The 18,600-nt window shown below is 42.1% G+C and overlaps 1 protein-coding gene and 1 long non-coding RNA gene across 2 annotated transcripts in view; one reads left to right on the plus strand and one right to left on the minus strand.

The window, feature by feature from the left end:
• Window positions 1-18,600, plus strand: part of LOC109951632 (A disintegrin and metalloproteinase with thrombospondin motifs 17-like) — a 199,476-nt gene that overhangs the window by 164,358 nt on the left and 16,518 nt on the right. Inside the window, exons 15-16 of the mRNA XM_020586235.1 lie at window positions 2,145-2,304; window positions 10,697-10,832. Coding sequence (XP_020441891.1) covers window positions 2,145-2,304; window positions 10,697-10,832 — 296 coding nt within the window. The remainder of the gene's footprint in view (window positions 1-2,144; window positions 2,305-10,696; window positions 10,833-18,600) is intronic.
• On the minus strand, window positions 5,361-6,838 carry LOC109951628 (uncharacterized). The gene is made up of 2 exons (XR_002273638.1): window positions 6,344-6,838; window positions 5,361-5,738 (listed from the first exon to the last, which is right to left on the minus strand). It is a non-coding gene; the product is annotated as an uncharacterized LOC109951628 (long non-coding RNA).

The following is an 18,600-nucleotide window of genomic DNA, read 5'->3' on the forward strand; positions in this document are numbered from 1 at the left end:
AGCTGTAATATGTATAAACAAGGAAAATAAGGTTATGAAAGGTAACTAAGGGGAACTAAAGGTATGAGAAGTAACTAAAGCTTATAAAGTAACTAGAGCCTATAAGAGTCAAATCATCCAGCATGATGGGGGGTGGGATACTGACTCTCCACAGTTTGCAGAGGAAGTTGAGGCATATTTGAGCCTTCTTGGCCAGTGATGTGGTGTTGTTGGTCCAGGAGAGGTACTCAGACATGTGCACTCCCAGGAACTTGGTACTGCACAATCTCTCCACTACAGCACCATTGATGGTCAGTGGTGCATGCTTTAGAGGTTTTCTCCTGAAGTCTGTTGGGCCTAGCTTTCTGGCTTTAATTAATTTATGTTTAAGGACAGGCTCAGTTCCAGATGCTTTCAAAAAAACGATTGTCCAGCCTCATCTCAAAAACCCAAATCTTGACCCTTCAGTGTTCTCTAATTTTAGACCAGTGTCTAAATTATCTTTTTAATCTAAAGTCTGACAATGATGCAGTCTAAAGTTCTGGAGAAGATTGTTTTTACCCAACTCCAGTCTTTTTTGACAGATAACAACATTGAGGAGCAATTTCAATCTGGTTTTAAATCAAAACATAGTACTGAGTCTGTTATTACAAATCAGTAATGATATCCTGTTGGCTAGGGATGCCAGGGATTCCGTTTTATTGGTGCTTTTAGATCTCACTGCTGCCTTCAATACAGTGGATCATGGAATCCTCTTATCTTGTTTGGAGGAGCAGTGTGTAGGAATTCAAGGTACTGTTCTTAACTGGTTCAGATCTTATCTCACCAATAGAAGTTTTACTGTTAATATTGGTACCTGTTCGTCCTCCTCAACTATCCTTTCCTGTGGTGTCCCCCAAGGATCTGTGCTTGGTCCCATTTTGTTCTCATTGTACATGCTCCCACTGGGATCTACAGTATCTTAAGAAAATGCCCTTTCTTTTCATTGTTATGCTGATGACATTCAGATTTACTTACTGTTAAAGGCAACAAGAGGGATGTCATTACAGCCATTGTTTGGCTGTCTGACAGACTTGAAATCATGGTTGGCACTTAACTTTTTAAATCTTAATGAAAATAAGACTGAGTGTGTGCTATTTGGTGACCTGGTGAACTTAACTGCTTCTAACCAGTGCCTGGGCTCCCTAGCTCGACATCTGAAGTTGACTGTAAAAAAAATCTAGGGGTGATGTTTGATGGTGACTTGAGATTTGACAAGCAAATCAATTCAGTTGTGAAATCTAGCTTCTTTTACCTTAGGCTGTTAAGCAAGGTCAAGTCATTTCTTTCTTTTAATGATTTTGAGATTGCAATCCATGTTTTTATCACTTCTAGACTTAATTATTGCAATGCTCTATACTATGGTGTTAACCAGTCTTCTCTCACTCGTCTTCAGATGGTTCAAAATGCGGCTGCTCGTCTTTTGACAAGTACTAGGAAATTCGAGCATATAACCCCAGTTCTGGCTTCTCTCCACTGGTTTCCAGTCCATTTTAGAATTGATTTTAGGTTATTGATTTTTGTTTTTAAGGCTCCTAATGGCTTGGCACCATCTTACTCACCGAATTAGTGCATTGGCACAAGCCTACAAGGTCCCTCAGATCTTCAAGCCAGTTTCTCTTAGAGGTTTCAAGGGCCAGGTATAAACGCTGGGGTGGCCGTGCTTTTACTGTTGCAGCCCCTAAATTGTGGAATAATTTACCTTTTAATGTTAGGTCAGTTACTGACCTGACTACTTTTAAATCCTTGCTTATAACATCTTTATTTGGCTTGGCTTTTAATACACAGTAGGGCCTGATGCATTCCTTTTAATTTAAATTTATTGAACATACAGTATGTCATCTGTGTGTCTGTGTTATTGTGCCATTTTATTTAAATTTTTTATTTTTTTTTGCACTGATCTTATGTATTCTATTTTAGTCATGTATTGTGATTTTATTCTGCCACATAAAGTACTTTGGTCAGCTGGATGTTTTTAAAGTACTATATAAATAAACTTGATTTGATTTGAAGTCCACAACAAGCAACCATTGTAAGCATGACTATTGCTCACTGCTTTGAAACTTTAAAAATGAATTTGGGGAATGCACAGCTTCACCTTTGACACATCTCTACCATGTTCCCAGGTACTGCTCTTTCATGATCAAAGTTATGGGATCCATTATGAGTACACAGTGTCTCTGAACACAACTCGGCACAAGAACAGTGAGGAGCAGAAGGAACTAGAGTATCTCTACATCTGGACACACAGCAGCTGGCAGGACTGTACTGTCCAATGTGGAGGAGGTAAGACACACACACAATGACATTTACAAGCACACTATTACAGTTGCACTCAAACATCACTATATAATGTCATGTAAATAACAATCTCTGCGGGGTACTCAGGTTGCCTCAGCAGTAAAATAATGTTAGCGCTGTCGTCTCACAGCAAGAAGCTTCCAGGTTTGAGCCTGGGCCAACCTGGGGCCTTTCTGTGCAGAGTCTGCATGTTCTCCCTGTGCCTGTGTGGGTTCTCTTCGGGTACTCTGGCTTCATCCCACAGTCCAAAGTCATGCAGCTTAGGTTGATTGATGACTCTAAGTTGCCTGTAGGAATGAGTGTGAGTGGTTGGTTGTCTCTCAGTGTCAGTCCTGTGATAAACTGACAACCTGTCCAGGGTGGACCCTGCCTTTTGCCCAGTGTCATTTGGGATTGTCTCCAGCTCCGCTGTGACCCTATTCAGGAATAAGCAGTATAGATAATGGATGGATGGATGAATCCACTGCCAGACATGAGAGCTTGTTAAAACCCAAATGTATGTTTTTCCTGGGGCTGTGTGCTCCGGACCAAAGACCAACAGGACCATCCAGACTGTTACCAGCAACAAGTCCAAAAGCCAGCGCCTGTCATGGTCTGGGGTTGTGTCAGTGCCCTTGGAAAGGTCACTTCCACTTCTGTGATGGCTCCATTAATGCTGAAAAGTACTGAGATATTTTGGAGCAACATCTGCTGCCTTCTAGACGACATCTTTTACTGGGATGTCCATGCATATTTCAACAAGACAATGAAAAACCTCACACTGCCACAGTTACCAAGGCCTGGCTCTGGATGAAAAGGGTGCGAGTGCTGGACTAGCCTGTCTGCAGTCCCCACCTGTCTCCAATAGAGAATGTGTGGAGCATTTTGAAACACAAATAGCCTCAACAAAGACCCAGGACTGTTGTGCACATTAAGACTTGTTTGCAGGAAGAATGGGACAAAATGACACCTGACACACTGAATCACTTGGTGTCCTCAGTCCCTAAATGTCTTTCAGGTATTGTGAAATGAAACGGCAGCATCACATCGTGGTAAATGCTTTACTGTCCAGACTTTTTGGAATGTGCTGCAGCATCAGGATTGAAGTGGGAGTTTATTTTGAACAAAGAATAAAACTGATGTGGTGTCAAATAATGTGCTGCTGGATTGTTTTCAATGTGATACAGGACACAGACGATTTACATATCACTGTTTTCAGTTTTTTGGGCAGCACGGTGGTGTGGTGGTTAGCGCTGTTGCCTCACAGCGAGAAGGTTCTGGGTTCGAGCCCCGGCCAACCCGGGGCCATTCTGTGCAGAGTTTGCATGTTCTCCTCGTGCTTGCGTGGGTTCTCTCCAGGTGCTCCGGCTTCCTCCCACAGTTCAAAGACATGCAGCATAGGTTGAGTGGTGTCTCTAAATTGCACGTAGGAGTGATTGTGTGTGTTAGTCCTGCAATGGACTGGTGACATGTCCAGGATGTACCCTCGCCCGCAGCTGGCTGGGATTGGCTCCGTGACCCTGTTTGGGACTAAGCGGTTTAGAAAATGGATGGATGTTTTAATTTTGATCTTACATACTGTCCCAGCTTTTTTTGATTTGGGGTTGTAGTTTTCATTGTTATTTTTTATAAATGCAGCTGAGTTCAGGGAGGAGCTGTGGAGACTCTGCCGCAACAAAGTAGCCGGCCCAGATAGATTATGTCCTAGATTACTCAGAGCCTGTGCTGCTGAGCTGGGAGAACCCTTTCAGCATGGTTTTAACCTGAGCCTGTAGCTGGGGAGGGTCCCCGGACTTTGGAAGACATCATGCCTCATTACTGTCCCCATGAAGCCACACCTCAGAGAACTGAATGACTTCAGACTGGTCGCCCCGACATCACACACCATGAAGACCCTAGAACAGCTGTCGTTACACCTCCTCAGACCCCAGGTCCACCAGGTGCTTAACCCTCTGCAGGCTGTGTACCAGGAGGAGGTGGGGGTGGAGGACACCATCCTCTAGCTGCATCACCAGTTTCTCTCTCACCTGGACAGGGGAAAGGTGCTGTGAGGATCATGTTTTTTTGACTTCTCCAGCCCCTTCAACACCATCCAGTCCCTGATACAGAGAGACAAAATGATAGAAATGGGAGTGGACTCACATCTGGTGTCCTGGATTATGGAGAGACCTCAGTATGTCAGGCTGAGGGATTGCACCTCAGAGACGGTGGTCAGCAGCACAGAAGCACCACAGGGGAAAATCCTCTCCCCCTTCTTTTCCACTCCGTACACCACAGACTTCAAATACAACTGAGAGTCTTGCCACATGTAGAGCTTTTCTGATGACAGTGCAATCGTTGGGCTGGGATGGACAGGAGGAGGGAAAAAAAAGCCAAATCTGATCCATTCCACACAGAACTCCAAAAATGGACTGGACAAAATTATTGACACCTTCTCAAAATCATTAGAAACAGTTGTATTTCCAGCCTGTGATTCTCCTTTAATTTGTAATGAAACTCACCTGTAGCAACCAACAGGTGCTGGTAACACAGAAATCACACTTGTAACCAGTTAAAATGGAGAAAACTTGATTCAACCTTAGTGTCATGTGGACCACACTAAGCATGGAGAAAAGAAAGAAGAGCAAAGAATTATCTGAGGATTTGAGAATCACAATAGTGGAAAAGCCTGGACAGTCTCAAGGGTACATGTGTTGTGGTTTGGTCTTAGGCTTCCTGTTTTTCTGTTGCTTTTCCCTGTCTTTTCCTGCCTGTCATATACAAGCCAGCGTAATCAGCCAGAATTACATCCACCTGCCACTCATTACCTCCCGGTTCAGTTTCCCATATAAACACCTTTTTCCATTAGTTCCCCCACTGGTTCATCACACGTTTTGGACTCTTAGATGTTATTAATTTAGGACAAGACTCCAAATCCCCCCAAATAATAACAACCTGCATTATAGACAGCTACTGAGAAGTTTTAGGAACCAGTATACTCTGGCTCTTTGAGGAAGTGTGTTAAGGAACGCTCACACACAGGAAAGCGAGTGAGCGGAAAAGAACGGACCAAGAGGGCTGACAATGATGCAATCGGATTTAATGAGTGCTATACAAATCCCCCATGTGTCATTCCAAGTGACATGAAAACAACAGAACAAAATCACTATGGTTTGAGATTTGGGAAAACCGGGCATCGATCAGCACAGAATTCAGTATCTAGTCTGTAGTTGAGAAGGCGGCCCGAGCTGCAGAATAGATTGGGTCGCTTACTGGCTGGTGGGTGGAGATGGAAACCGGCTGAGAAGAACAGAGTAGAGGACAATGGTGAGATGAAGCAGTATGTAGGACTGTGCATCAACCTGGCTAGTGGGACTGGCAGGGTAAGTAGGCGTATGGTCAAGAGAAGATCATCTGTGGTAGTGGTGGTCAGGAGGGACTGGAGAGGCGTAGCGTGGATACTGGGAAAAATAAGACAAGAATCCAGAAACGACTGTGACTAGTAACACTCAAAAAAAGAAAACACTATAGAGAATCACAGTTGCGTGGGTTGTTGGCCTGGAAGCAAACAATGAACTGGCAAGGGAACGATAAGTGAACTGGGCTAAAATAGGGTGAAGGGCTAAGCCCATACAGGTGGTGTAATCACTGGAATATGTGACATGTGTGCAAAGTGGAGTGAATAGAGAGGCAGAAAAAACGAGATGGAGGCGAGAGAGGGAAGTGCCACTGAGCAAACATGACAAAGTGTTAAGTTTTGTCTGAAATAACCCACAAAAGCTGTGACACTGGCCACTTAAGACCACGTTTGCTTTGCATAGTATTTAGTTGACATAAGTTATTTTCTAAGATAGGACATTTGAGTTATAATGTGTATAATGTAGTGACTAGTTTATTTAAAATATATTAGGCAAAACGTTAAAATCATCAACAGTCATTTTGACTGGCTTACCATCTAAATGAATCAACAACTACTCTTTCTAAATCTCAATCTAAAGTATCAAACTGATTAAAATAATCATAGTTGAGCTCTCAATCACTGAATAAAAGTCAAAGGATTACTCACTGAATCCTGTTCTCAGCTGGCTCGAGTTGGTTGTGGTGACATTTTGAGCCATCATTTGTTGCTCTTTCCTTTAGGCCAGGATTCAAGCTGGCCTGCAGTGGAGCACCCAATGATGAGTTGCTCTCTTGGCCTGCTCCTCCGCAGTCTCGGTCTTCTGGAGCTCAGAAAAACAATTGGACAGAGCCTCCGGCAGCAACTGTTAAGGAGTCTCTCGTTTCTCTTTATGCCATGGATTTTATAGGCTTTTTGTCACGTAGGCTTAATCCTTCCATCCAACCAGATGCCGCATTTTCCAGTCATGGCCTTATTTGGTGTGCAAAGTCGTGTTTTTGAGAACTGTTGCATATCTTTTACTGTCAAAGCTCAAGTCCACTGACCTCCACCCCACTGTGATTCAGCATCTTCTACTTCTCCTTTCTCAGAAAAAGAAATCATTCTAATAGCTAATAAAAATACAAGAACTATCCCTGCCTGACCTGCCGCTGATTACCTGGCTCAGGTGTGTTCAGCCAGTCAGAAGCTGGAAAATACCATCTTAGATGAAAGTGGAGTGAGGAAAGATAAAGTGAATTGGTATCTTCCAGCTTCTGACTGAACAGACCTGAGCCATCAGGCAGGGATAGTTGGAAAACAAGCAGGACAGGCCCTTGAGGACTGGAATTGGCCACCCCTGAATTAGGTGACTCAGAGCAGAGACTCAGCCAATCAGATGAGACAACACCACAAAACTAGCAAATAACTAACAAGTCAAACCTTCCTTTGTTCTCAGGTGAAGCTTGAATTTGTTATGCTTGTTGGCCCGCGTTTCTTTTTGGTGTTTTTGTATTAGATTCTTTTGTCTAAATCATAAGCTCACGCCATCACAAGAAGGCTTTCTCTGTCATCTTTTATCTCAGTAAAGGAATCATTGTCTTGAGAATTCATTACTTCAGAACTGGATTAATAATTGTTTGTCTGTTTACCATGTGTTTTATGAGACAAAAAGCCCAGTGCCTCATTTTCAGTGTATTATTACGAGGTATTGATAATCATAATTTGTAGTCCAGATCTGCTCCAAATCAAATATTTTTAGAAACATTTTTTAACTAAACACACACACAGCATACATAGTTAAACATAAAACTTACCATCTTGAATTAAATCTACAGGTGGTGTAGAATAAGGCACTCATCCAGTAAAAATATTCCACAAAGCATCTATGATCTATGCCAGTGCCTTTTCTTTGTGCCTCTGGCGATTTACACATGGCTTGATCATGGGCCTCTAAGCGATCCCTTATGGGGTATGCTTGGGTAGTAGAGGGTTAAAGCAGCAGCTTGCCAAACCGGAGCTACATCATCTAACAGCAGTGAAATTTCTTTTCTTTCCCTCTTTGGGCAGTGGTGAACCTGTTGGCTACTACAGGCAAAATGACAGTTAGGTCAGGGCCCAAGGGACACCCTGGAGATGTGGCTCCACCTCATAGCTCATAATACACAGAGTAAATCACTTGACAGGGATTTGTCCCCTCCAGAGAGCAGGATTCCAATTGTACATTTATGATGTAGATATTTAGTTGTGTTATTTAACTTTTGAAAAAAGTAAATGATTTGAGTTGGAAAAATGAATAGGGCAGATAAAATGTTTTATAGGAAAATGTTTAATCAAACTTAAATAGGTCAGGCGGCGATGGATGGTTTAAACTGCAAAACGTGTGGGAATAAAACAGTATGTGGGTTTTAAATAATGTGTATTTATTAGGGTGTATATTTTATGAATGGAGAGTTTTACCAATTCAATCTCCCTGTTAGTTCCTATAACAATATGTAATACTGTCACAGTGTAAGCTACAATGACAGTGTGGTGCTGTCTGAATTCTACCTCTTGATGACATGGTAGTTTTTACTTCTACAGCTGTAATGCCTGTTCCAACCACAATGTTGGTTGAAATAACAAAGTAGCATTGCTTGTATTTCCTTTATTTGAATCCATGAAGACTGTAGATAACTGTAACTAAGTTTTTAGTTTGGGATATTTTTATGTTTGTAGTGAATGAAACATGCGCTTTCTTTGGAGCTGACAGACAGGTGTTTTGTCTTTTGCCAATCTATTCAGCAATTGTAGGGTATATTCCACCTCTTCCCTATATATTGGCTGCATGTAGCAGGTGTTATAAGAGTTTCAAAGGATTTAATATTCTGCTTACAGCATGACATGCTTGTTGTCTGGTTAACAGGGTAATTACTATGTTGGAGCCTCAATTGAGCATGGTGTTGTCTTTCCTGAGGTAAGCCATTTCATATTATCTGTGCCATTGTTATTCTGTGTTTGTAATGTTTTTGTTACATGTAATACTCTACTCAGGGTCTCAAACGTAGTGTGCTTTGATCAATTGTGGTTCAGCATAATATCTCCCATCCTTTGTGCTCAAGCTACACCCTGCTTTCCAGTATGTATGAAAGTTGTACAATGTGTTTCTTACACCCTATAACAAACAAGCAAATTCCTGTGTTAGCCCTTGCTGGAACTCTGGTCATGCACTGATTCTAGCTTTGTCTGCTGATTTGGTTCTGTTCATACCATTCATTTAACAACACAGCCGTTATATTTTCTCCATTGTGTTCTCCGCCGCTGTCCTCCTGCACACTTTCCAACCCCCTGAAAGGGGCATGTTGTCAGTCTGTGAAAGAAGTCATAGCTGTTCTTGACCCTCTGGCTGGTTGTTGCTGCTTTTCATGCTGATAAACTTAGCAAATGGGGGTCCTTTGTGGTCAAAATCCCTAGTACTATGAAAACAAAAAACGACTTGTAACAGCTCCCCCTGCAGATACTAGGCATTGAATGGCTTCTTACAGTTTAGCTGTAAAGCCATAGGTTCTTGGTTCCTGTAATTATGTAGCTGCCCTGATGGGACTGCTCTTACCTGAGCAGTATTGCTTAGCTACGTTTCTCAAATGGGGATGCGAGTACCCCTAGGGGTACTTTAGAGTACTGCAGGGGTATGTGAGATTTAAAAAAAAAAATTATTTTAAAATATCTGTCATGTATAATTATTAAAATAATTTTAATTATTATACTTAAGTTCAATAAAAATGCTAATTTAAGTTCAATACAGATGTAGCTATTTAAATTGCCATACATTTTCAGCATATTATGTTTGTGGTACCCTAACGGTGGTGTGGTCTCAGTAATGCAATGTTTTTAACCCTGCACCAAACAAATAAAATCATACCTGCAGTTCCCCTTTCTGTCACCAGGTGCTTGTGGATGCACAAATAGCAGAGTAGGCTTCTGAATTGTCTGACCATATTCCTTATCATACTGGTACTATTATAGATAAATAATTAGCCTATAATCTGTTACACTGTGTTTCCTGTATCTAGTCAAAGATCTATTAAACATTGTTACCACTGCACCATAAGTTACTGAGTTTGTAAACGTCATGTTAAGTATGCTACTACAATGACAAAGCTTCTTTGTGAATACAGTTAAAATGTGATATACCCCACTAGTCATAGGTGGGGCATTACTGTGCCACACCTCTACCTCCGCACAGGCCGAGGTGAAAGTGTGGCAGCACAAGAGCAGGCACTAAACTAAGTTGGGGAGGGGTCGTAAATCATATTTTGACAGGTGCTCTATACTTATACTCTGTGTATTTTGGCAGAATCATGACGAAACAATGAGCTATTCTTAGCCAAGCCTCTGTTAGAATGCTACAAATCCCTTAGGTTTTTATGAAAAGCAGCCCTCCCTCCCCCACCCACACACCTTACATATAAACAAAATACTAGAATGTGAAATGTGGTTTACAAAAAGATGTGCTTACATTCCTCTTCAAAAAATACTTAAATGCTCACATACCTAGGTGTCAGCTACTGTTTCTCAGCACTGACACAGTCAAAAATGGTGCCATCTGCTGAAATAATTCTGAAACCATGCAGAAACAGGTAGTCAGAATATAAGCAGTATTAATGCTTTTATTAATTTTATTTTGTTCAATAGTAATATGAAAATACTGTGAAAACTTTTAAATTGGTTCTGTGACTCTATTAAATACTACATTTAGTATTCAAACCAGTGTGACACCTTGCTGATACGACTGTGATGTAACAAGGACTCGTTTGTGGTGATCATGTGATTTTTCGCATGGTGAAGCGAGGCATTGAAACATTATGCCACGATACTTCTGCTTTGACAGGTTGATACGGTGTCGAGCCTTCTGCTTCGAGTAAGACATCACTAGTGTCACCTACTCCAGTCTTCCTGTGAACTACATGACAACCTCAGGCTAATGCACAGTATAAGTTGTTCCAAAACCCCTTAGAAAAAGGTGGCATGCTGATGTGTGCGTGTGTGCTTGTGGATGCACAGGTGAGCGAAGGACAGTGGTTTCCTGTATGAGGATAGCCAATAAAACCATGGAGGTGGTCAACGATAGCTACTGCCAACATGAGAACCGACCCAAACCTCAAGTTCGACTCTGCAACTATCACCCCTGTCAGTACTGGTGAGGCATGCACACATACACACACAGTTTTGCTGTGTTTCCACTATCGGAACCTAACGAGTGGTACACCCCGTACTTCTCTTAACCATCACCAAATATAGCTTCCTGGGAAAGAATTGCAGTCACACACCAAATATCAATGTGCACATATTACCTTTATTTGCAGATGCATCTGGAGATCATAGTCAGCAGCAGAGCAAAATGATCTGAAGTGAAACTACCTTAGACTGTGTGTTTTATGCTAGTTTCCCCCTCCCCTACACATCGTCTCATCCTGCAGCTGAAACCAATTGATACTAGCCAACATTCTTTCTTATAATACACATCTGTAACTTGTGTAATCAGTTTCTTTCCCTTGGTAACTCCCTTGGAGCAGAGTCGTGCTAAGCACAACTCCCCAGAAGTGCATTTAATAATGAGTGAACACGCACACACTACAACTATGTGAAGGTTATACTTTTGTCTCATAATACAGTGTCTTATTAAAATACCAATATCCAAACTATGTTAGTGCCTTAGTTATATAGCAACCTAAATGATTCAATATTTCACAGCATTCAGACTGATCCGGTAAAAATGCTGTCAGGGAGGAGGGTGACGCTCCCGTGAAGATAGGAGTGAACCCAATTAAAGAGCCAGTCCGCTGAGGCAGTAGAACAGATTTTAATGTCCTTTTGTGATCTCATCAGAAACACACACACAGTCTTGGGGGATCAGGCAGAAGAGTGGTACTTAATACGGTCCAGGGTCGAAGTCTCCAGCAGGGCAGCAGGGAAGGCAAGGCAGAATCACAGGTTGGTTGAACAGGCAGGGTGTCAATCTCAGGTTGGCAGTCAGACAAGAGGGAGCAGGCTGGATCACAGATCATTAGAGCAGGCAAGGGTCCAGTACCAGGAAAGCAGTCAGGGAAAAACGCTGGAGAGTCTAGACAGGGCATAGAACAATCTGGCAGCTCCTCACAGTATGAGGAGCTGCTATATGCTGTGGTGAACAGGTGTGGGTGATTAGTGGCAGGTGAAACCAATGTGCATGATGAGATGAAGTTACCGGGGTTGTGGATGAGCTGGTGACAGGAAGTGGTACCAAAATAAAAGCAGGATCCCGGAAGCAGACGGGGCAGGATCATGACAAATGCAACTCCCTGCTGTTTTTATAACAGCATATCCCACCTGTGGGACACTCTGATCTCATTACCGATGTTTCTGTCAGTATCAGACTATATAAATGCATCTACGCCATGCTATACACTGTTTGAAAGCTTTTAGTCTCATGATTTTGGTAATGTAAGGCATTTTAGGGTTCACATATTACTGCAAAAGCTGTTTTTTCATTTTGTGGGAGCATGGCACACACAACAGGGCAGTTGATCCTTACCTTTTGGTGTTATTTGAAGTGCAGATGTGTAACCAGATTCCCAGTGAATAAAATCCACCCAAGTCTTAGTCCAACAAACATATTGTCATGAAGAAAAAATCCAAAAAATAGAGCAGCTCTGTTTGCATTTTCAATCAGCAGTCTTCATTTTTGTTTTTTGTTTTTTCATGTTCTATGCTTATTTTCTGCTAAAATCTTAAAACTAACTGAGCAAATACCATATTGTTGTAATCACTAGGCCTTGCCTGTCAGAAACCCCTATTTTCATGCATGTAGCTCTTACATTGGCCAGTCAGCACGACAATCAGTGCAGCTAGCTAATCAACTCTCAAAACAACTCTGTGGGGGACAGCCTTATTTATGCATGACCTAAGTCGATGTTTATAAGATTGACAAGATATGTGGCCAATCAAATTAGGACTCAAACCATGTATGGTTCAGGCTATTGGCATATATGTAGCTAGGCTTCCTCCCATGCATACAGGACCTGCAGGACCCTCCTTGCTTGCAAAAAGAATAAAAAATGTTTTAGATTGTTGATGATTCAATCTGGATTTATAAAGAATAGGAATATCAATCAAAGTCTGTATCAGCTTTATTGGCCAGGTGTGTTGAACACAAGGAATTTGCCTCTGGTACAGCGGCTCTCAATGTGCATGTACATATCCCCATGCAAGGGGCAAGTAAACAGTAAACCAAAATAAGGCTGTGTAGTTTAACAAAATAAACAGGGGAAGAAACTGTCCTTGTGCCTGGTTGTCATGGCGCACTGTGACCTGTAACAAGGTCAAAGGTCACACTGCTTACTGTCATATGCACAATGTGGAAACATGTTTACCTATACAATGAAATTCTTACTTTGCCATCCACATGAATGTCACACAATACAAGTGAAATTTAAAGTAGATAAGCAGGTGTGGTTGGTAGGACCTGATGCGAGCTGAATTAATTCAGAGAATCATTCCAATTACAATGATAATTTAATATTACAATAATCCAAGGCAGTTCAATAGTTTGGCAGACAATTCAACAGACTAAGAGATAGGGGACAGAGTCACCATTCCTGCAGGAAATAAATGCAGTATTAGACAAGAAGATTGTCACAGAGTCAGTCAGTCTCTTTTAGGTCAAGTCCATCACATCCCCCCGGCCAGGGTCTCACTCATACGTCCTTCTTCCGCACACACACACTAAATTACTCTACTGCAGCAGCATACTGCCTCCTTTTGTACACTGCTCACTTTTGGCTCCCCCGCCAATTCCCAAACCTAGTTAACAGGTCATCTCCAGATCAGGATGACCAATGGATTAAACAAACAGGCCATGAACCCAAAATGTTCTTGCTTCAACACACAGAAACTATTTACACAGTGAGCTGACATAGTACAGAGGGCTTGCAGAAATTAGTTATTAATTGACCACTGCATATAATAATTACATGTAATCTGCACACTCTCACTGTATTATATTACATATTGTATATTAGCTTGTTTGTTTTAACCACTACACAGGTAACACAAATCTAATCTAATCTCAATTCTATCCATCCATCCATCTTCGTCCACTTTATCCGAGACCGGGTCACGGGGGTAGTAGTCTGAGCAGAGCCTCCCAGACTTCCCTCTCCCCACACACCTCCTCTAGCTCCTCAGGGGGGAACCCCAAAGCGTTCCCAGGCCAGCCGGGAGACATAGTCTCTCCAGCGTGTCCTGGGTCTGCCCCGAGGCCTTCTCCTTGAGGGACATGCCCAGAATACCTCCCCAGGGAGGCATCCAGGGGGCATCCTAAACAGGTGCCTGAGCCACCTCAACTGGTTCCGCTCAACATGGAGGAGCAGCGGCTCTACTCTGAGCTCCTCACAGGTGACTGACGTCCACACCCTATCCCTAAGGGTGCGCCCAGCCACTCTCTGGCGGAAGCGCATTTCTGCTGCTTGGTCATTCTTTTGGTCATGATCCAAAGTTCATGGCCATAGGTGAGGGTAGGAACATAGCTCAACTGGTAAATTAAGAGCTTCACCTTACGACTCAGCTCCTTCTTCACCACAATGGACCGGTACAGAGACTGCATTACTGCGGATGCCGCACCGATCCATCTGATAACCTGCCACTCCAAGGACCCCAAGATACTTAAACTCCTCCACATGAGGGAGGAACTCACCTCAACCCAGAGAGTGCAATCCACCTTTTTCCAATTGAGAACCATGGCCTCGGATTTGGAGGTGCTAAATCTCATCCCCGCTGCTTCACACACAGCTGCAAACCCCTCCAGTGTCCGTTGTAGGTCTTGAACTGATGAAGCCAACAAAACCACATCATCCACAAAAAGCAGGGATGAGATTCTGCGGCCACCAAAACAGACACTCTTTGTTACCTGGCTGTGCCTAGAAATTCTGTCCATAAAAATAATGAACTCAAATCTAATCTAATCTAATATATCTAACAATATACTGTAAGATTAGTCCTTGATTTAATTGACTATTCACATTTAACTGATGAAAATTTAATACTTCTCTTAGATTATCATAAGCCATTTCATAGCATAAATACATTTGAGAATAAATACATTTTCTCTACCCTTCAAGCATTTGGATTTGGGTTTTACTTCTGCAAAAGTATTGAAACATATTTCAAAGCAAACTGCTCTGTTAAACTGTGCAATGGTACCTCCCTTAGGTTTAAGAGTAACGGGAATAAGACAAGGCTGTCCAGTCTGTTTTTACTAGTTGGTCAACTTTTATCTTCTCACATCCAAAGCATTATTCTGCTAAGGCTGTGCACTTCGTTGCTCTCTCCAAGCTTCTGTCCGCCCATGAGACTGCCTGTTAATGCAGCACGTTTTCCTCATCCACAGCATCCCCACTGACATTGTCTCTGACCGGGGGCCTCAGCTTGTCTCCCAGGTCTGGAAGGCCTTTTGTTCAGCCCTGGGGCAAGCCTGAGTCTCTCCTTGGGATTCCATCTACAGACTAATGGTCAGGTGAAGAGACTCAATCAGGATCTGGAGGCGGCTTTACAGTGCATGATGCCGGCAGACCCTGCTTCCTGGAGTGAACACCTGTCCTGGGTGGAATACCCCCACAATACCCTGGTGAGTTCAGCCACGGGGTTGTCCCCATTCGAAGCTTCTCTGGGGTACCACCCTCCCCTGTTCCCATCACAAGAGAAGGAGATCACTGTTCCCTCCATGTTCTCGCACCTCCACTGCTGCCACAGAGTGTTGAAGGACACTAGAGCAGCATTGTGTTGCACCTCTGCCTGGAACCGGCTGATTGCAGATTGTCATTGGCGCAACGCTCCTGCCTACAGCCCCAGGTAGAAGGTGTCATTGTCAGTGGAACACATTCCATTGAAGGGGGCATCCAGAAAACTGGCTCCCAGGTTCCTGGGGCCTTTTGTGATTGAAGATCATCAACTCTTCTGTGATCAAGTTGCACCTGCCTCACTTTCTCAAGGTACATCCTACAAGCCTGTATCTACCAGCCCTTTGTGCACTCCTTCTGAACCCCCTCCTCCCACCTTGGTTGTGGACAGCGCCCCAGCCTTCTCCATGCACTGTCAGGGTTGGGGTCTACAATATCTAGTGGACTGGGAGGATTATGGGCATGAGGGTATGGGCCTTGGGTACCCCCACTGATCTGTCTATTTTCTTTCGCTTCCTCTCTGGGATGGTGGGGCCACTACACTGTGCGAGTTTCCTTCAGTCCGGTGTCTGACAGCCTTACCTGAGGTTCGCTGAACCTGTGGACCACCAATTCGTCAGCCATCACCCCTCATCCAGTCCTGCCCTCTTATCTCAAGATCAGCCCGATATCTAGTCTCTTTATATCCAGCACTCGACTTTTGAAATAAAACTCTTTGTCTTCCCCTTCTGTCTCAACTTTGGCCCACTTGCCATAACACTCTCGCCATTTCCACAGTTACCCAATTCTGTCCCCTTCCCCTTACTCCTGCACATCGCTGTAGAGTTGTTCCTTTTTTGGAATTCACCATGACAGTAAACATCCTTGATTTACTGTGAGTGACACACAACTGCAGGGTGCATTACACACACATAGTGGTGTGATAATTAACATCCATCTTTTGGATGGTGCGTCCTGCCTGGTGATGTAGATATCTTTACGTGGATTTTGGCAGGTAGGGACTCCCCCACTGCTCCTTTGGCTTGGCTGATTAGCAATCATTCTGTACAGTAACCTATAAAGTGTTTCCAAGTGTTTTCAAATACAGTGCGGCGAAAAAGTATGACACTTTGAATGCCTACATCTGTACATTTTTAATCTCCTTGAAGAATCCAAACCCAGCAGGGCTCTGAGTTCCTTAGGAACCAGTCAGCTAGGAGAACCTTGGATCAAAACCAAATAGGGTGAAGCTGCTTTTAGCTACTATACTTCACACAGATGGAACCAACTTCCCAATGACCTTAAATGCCCCAACTCTGTCACTTTCAACAGAAAACTGCTGTTTTCCTGTGCCTTTGTTTGATTTAGTGTTGTCACGATACCAACATTTTGGTACCGGTACCGGTACCAAAATGTATTTTGATACTTTTGGATAGTTTTTCAGATAAAAAGAGAAAGCAAAAAATGTCATTACTGACTTTATTTTAATAGAAAATCTTAGAATAACATCAAAATAAAATTCAAAATACTAGGCTTTTCTTATTGCACTCAAAAAAAAAATTCTATGTCTGATAAGAACTCTTTATCATGTGTTGCACACTTAAAACTATTGAACTATTGCATTTGAAAAGGGTACATGTCATGAGTAAATTACCTGTCGTTCCCTGAACTCAGTGTGCAGGTCTGGGTGCTTGTCCTGTAGGTGTTTGGCTAAGTTGGAGGTGTTTCCGCCCTTAGCCATGCATGTTTTAAAACATCGTTTACACAATGGCGCATCAACGTTAATTGCCTCTCCTTGCTCATTTGTTTTTATGCCGAAGTACTGCCATATAGCACTTCGTTCCTCTGTGGCGGGCGGGCGCTGCCGGCGGGGCTGCAAGTACCGGTCCCATCCAAATGCAGTATAGTACCATTTTAGTACCATGCCTCAGTACCGCGGTACCATACTAGTACCGGTATATTGTGCAACACTAGTTTGATTTGTTTCTATGCTGCACTTTCTGCACTGTAACTGCCAAATTTCTTTTTCAGAAATTTCATTTGTTTCATTTCTGTTTATTTGATTTGATTTATTCTTTCAAACATGTAAAGACAGTCAATATGTCAACACACATAATTTCACACATATCCACAAATGCATTATCAATTTGCTTATACCTAGTACATGCTTGAACGGAGTAGGAAGAAGTTAGACTTATCTAGTCCTACCCCATAACATCATCTTACCATCATTGGTTTGCAAGCAGTATTTCTACATAGATAATTTTGTTCTACACCACGCAAGTGATATACTAAAAGATTATTACAGATTGTTAACATTCTTACATAATTACATACTTTGATAATTATCTTCTACACCACACAAGTAGAATTATTACATAGTGTTAACATTCTTACACCACACCCACAATGTTACACCTGATTAATCATTAAACCTGTTCTTGCATATATCTTGATTGACACATACCTTTATATTTATGTTTAAACTCATCAATTCTCTTACTGTTTTTTATGTCCACACCTAAATTATTCCATAGTTTTACCCCACTTATGTATTTTATCTCATTGTAACAATGTTTTATCATCACTTTGTCTTAACTGATTTTCTTCTGGTTTTAGTGCTTATTGTTTCTAATGCTGTAACAGTTTTTCCTTGACTCTGTAAAGCACTTTGAATTGCCACTGTATATGAAATGTGCTATATAAATAAAGTTGCCTTTTATAAGCACCACACTGCAGTAACTTGCAAAAGACTTCTGGTTACCATTTGTGAGCTGTGATTAAATAATTCCTTACTTGTTCATTTGTCTGATAACAAACAAGAAAATTTGTTAATGACAACAACTAATTGTTGAAAAGGAAATTATAGATATAGTGAACAAATGTGGTAATAAGTCATCCAGTGATAGTGATGGTATCAGTATGACAATGGTTAAATGGACAATAGAGGGGATATGCAAACCATTATCTCATGTTTTTAACATGTCGTTTCGACTTGGTCAGTTCCCCAATAATATGAAAATAGCAAAGGTTATTCCATTGTATAAATCTGGAGATAAGCACAACTTCACAAATTATAGACCGGTTTCTCTGTTGTCACAGTTTTCAAAAATCTTGGAAAAACTATTTAATAACAGATTAGATACATTTATTGATAGACATAAAATCCTCTCTGATTGCCAATATGGTTTTAGGTCGAACCGATCGACATCTCTGGCCATTACTGAGCTAATGGAGGACATAACAAGTGCTATGGATGAGAGGAAATACACG

Source organism: Monopterus albus, unplaced genomic scaffold (genome assembly GCF_001952655.1).
Source record: "Monopterus albus unplaced genomic scaffold, M_albus_1.0 scaffold399.1, whole genome shotgun sequence".
NCBI lineage: Eukaryota > Metazoa > Chordata > Actinopteri > Synbranchiformes > Synbranchidae > Monopterus > Monopterus albus.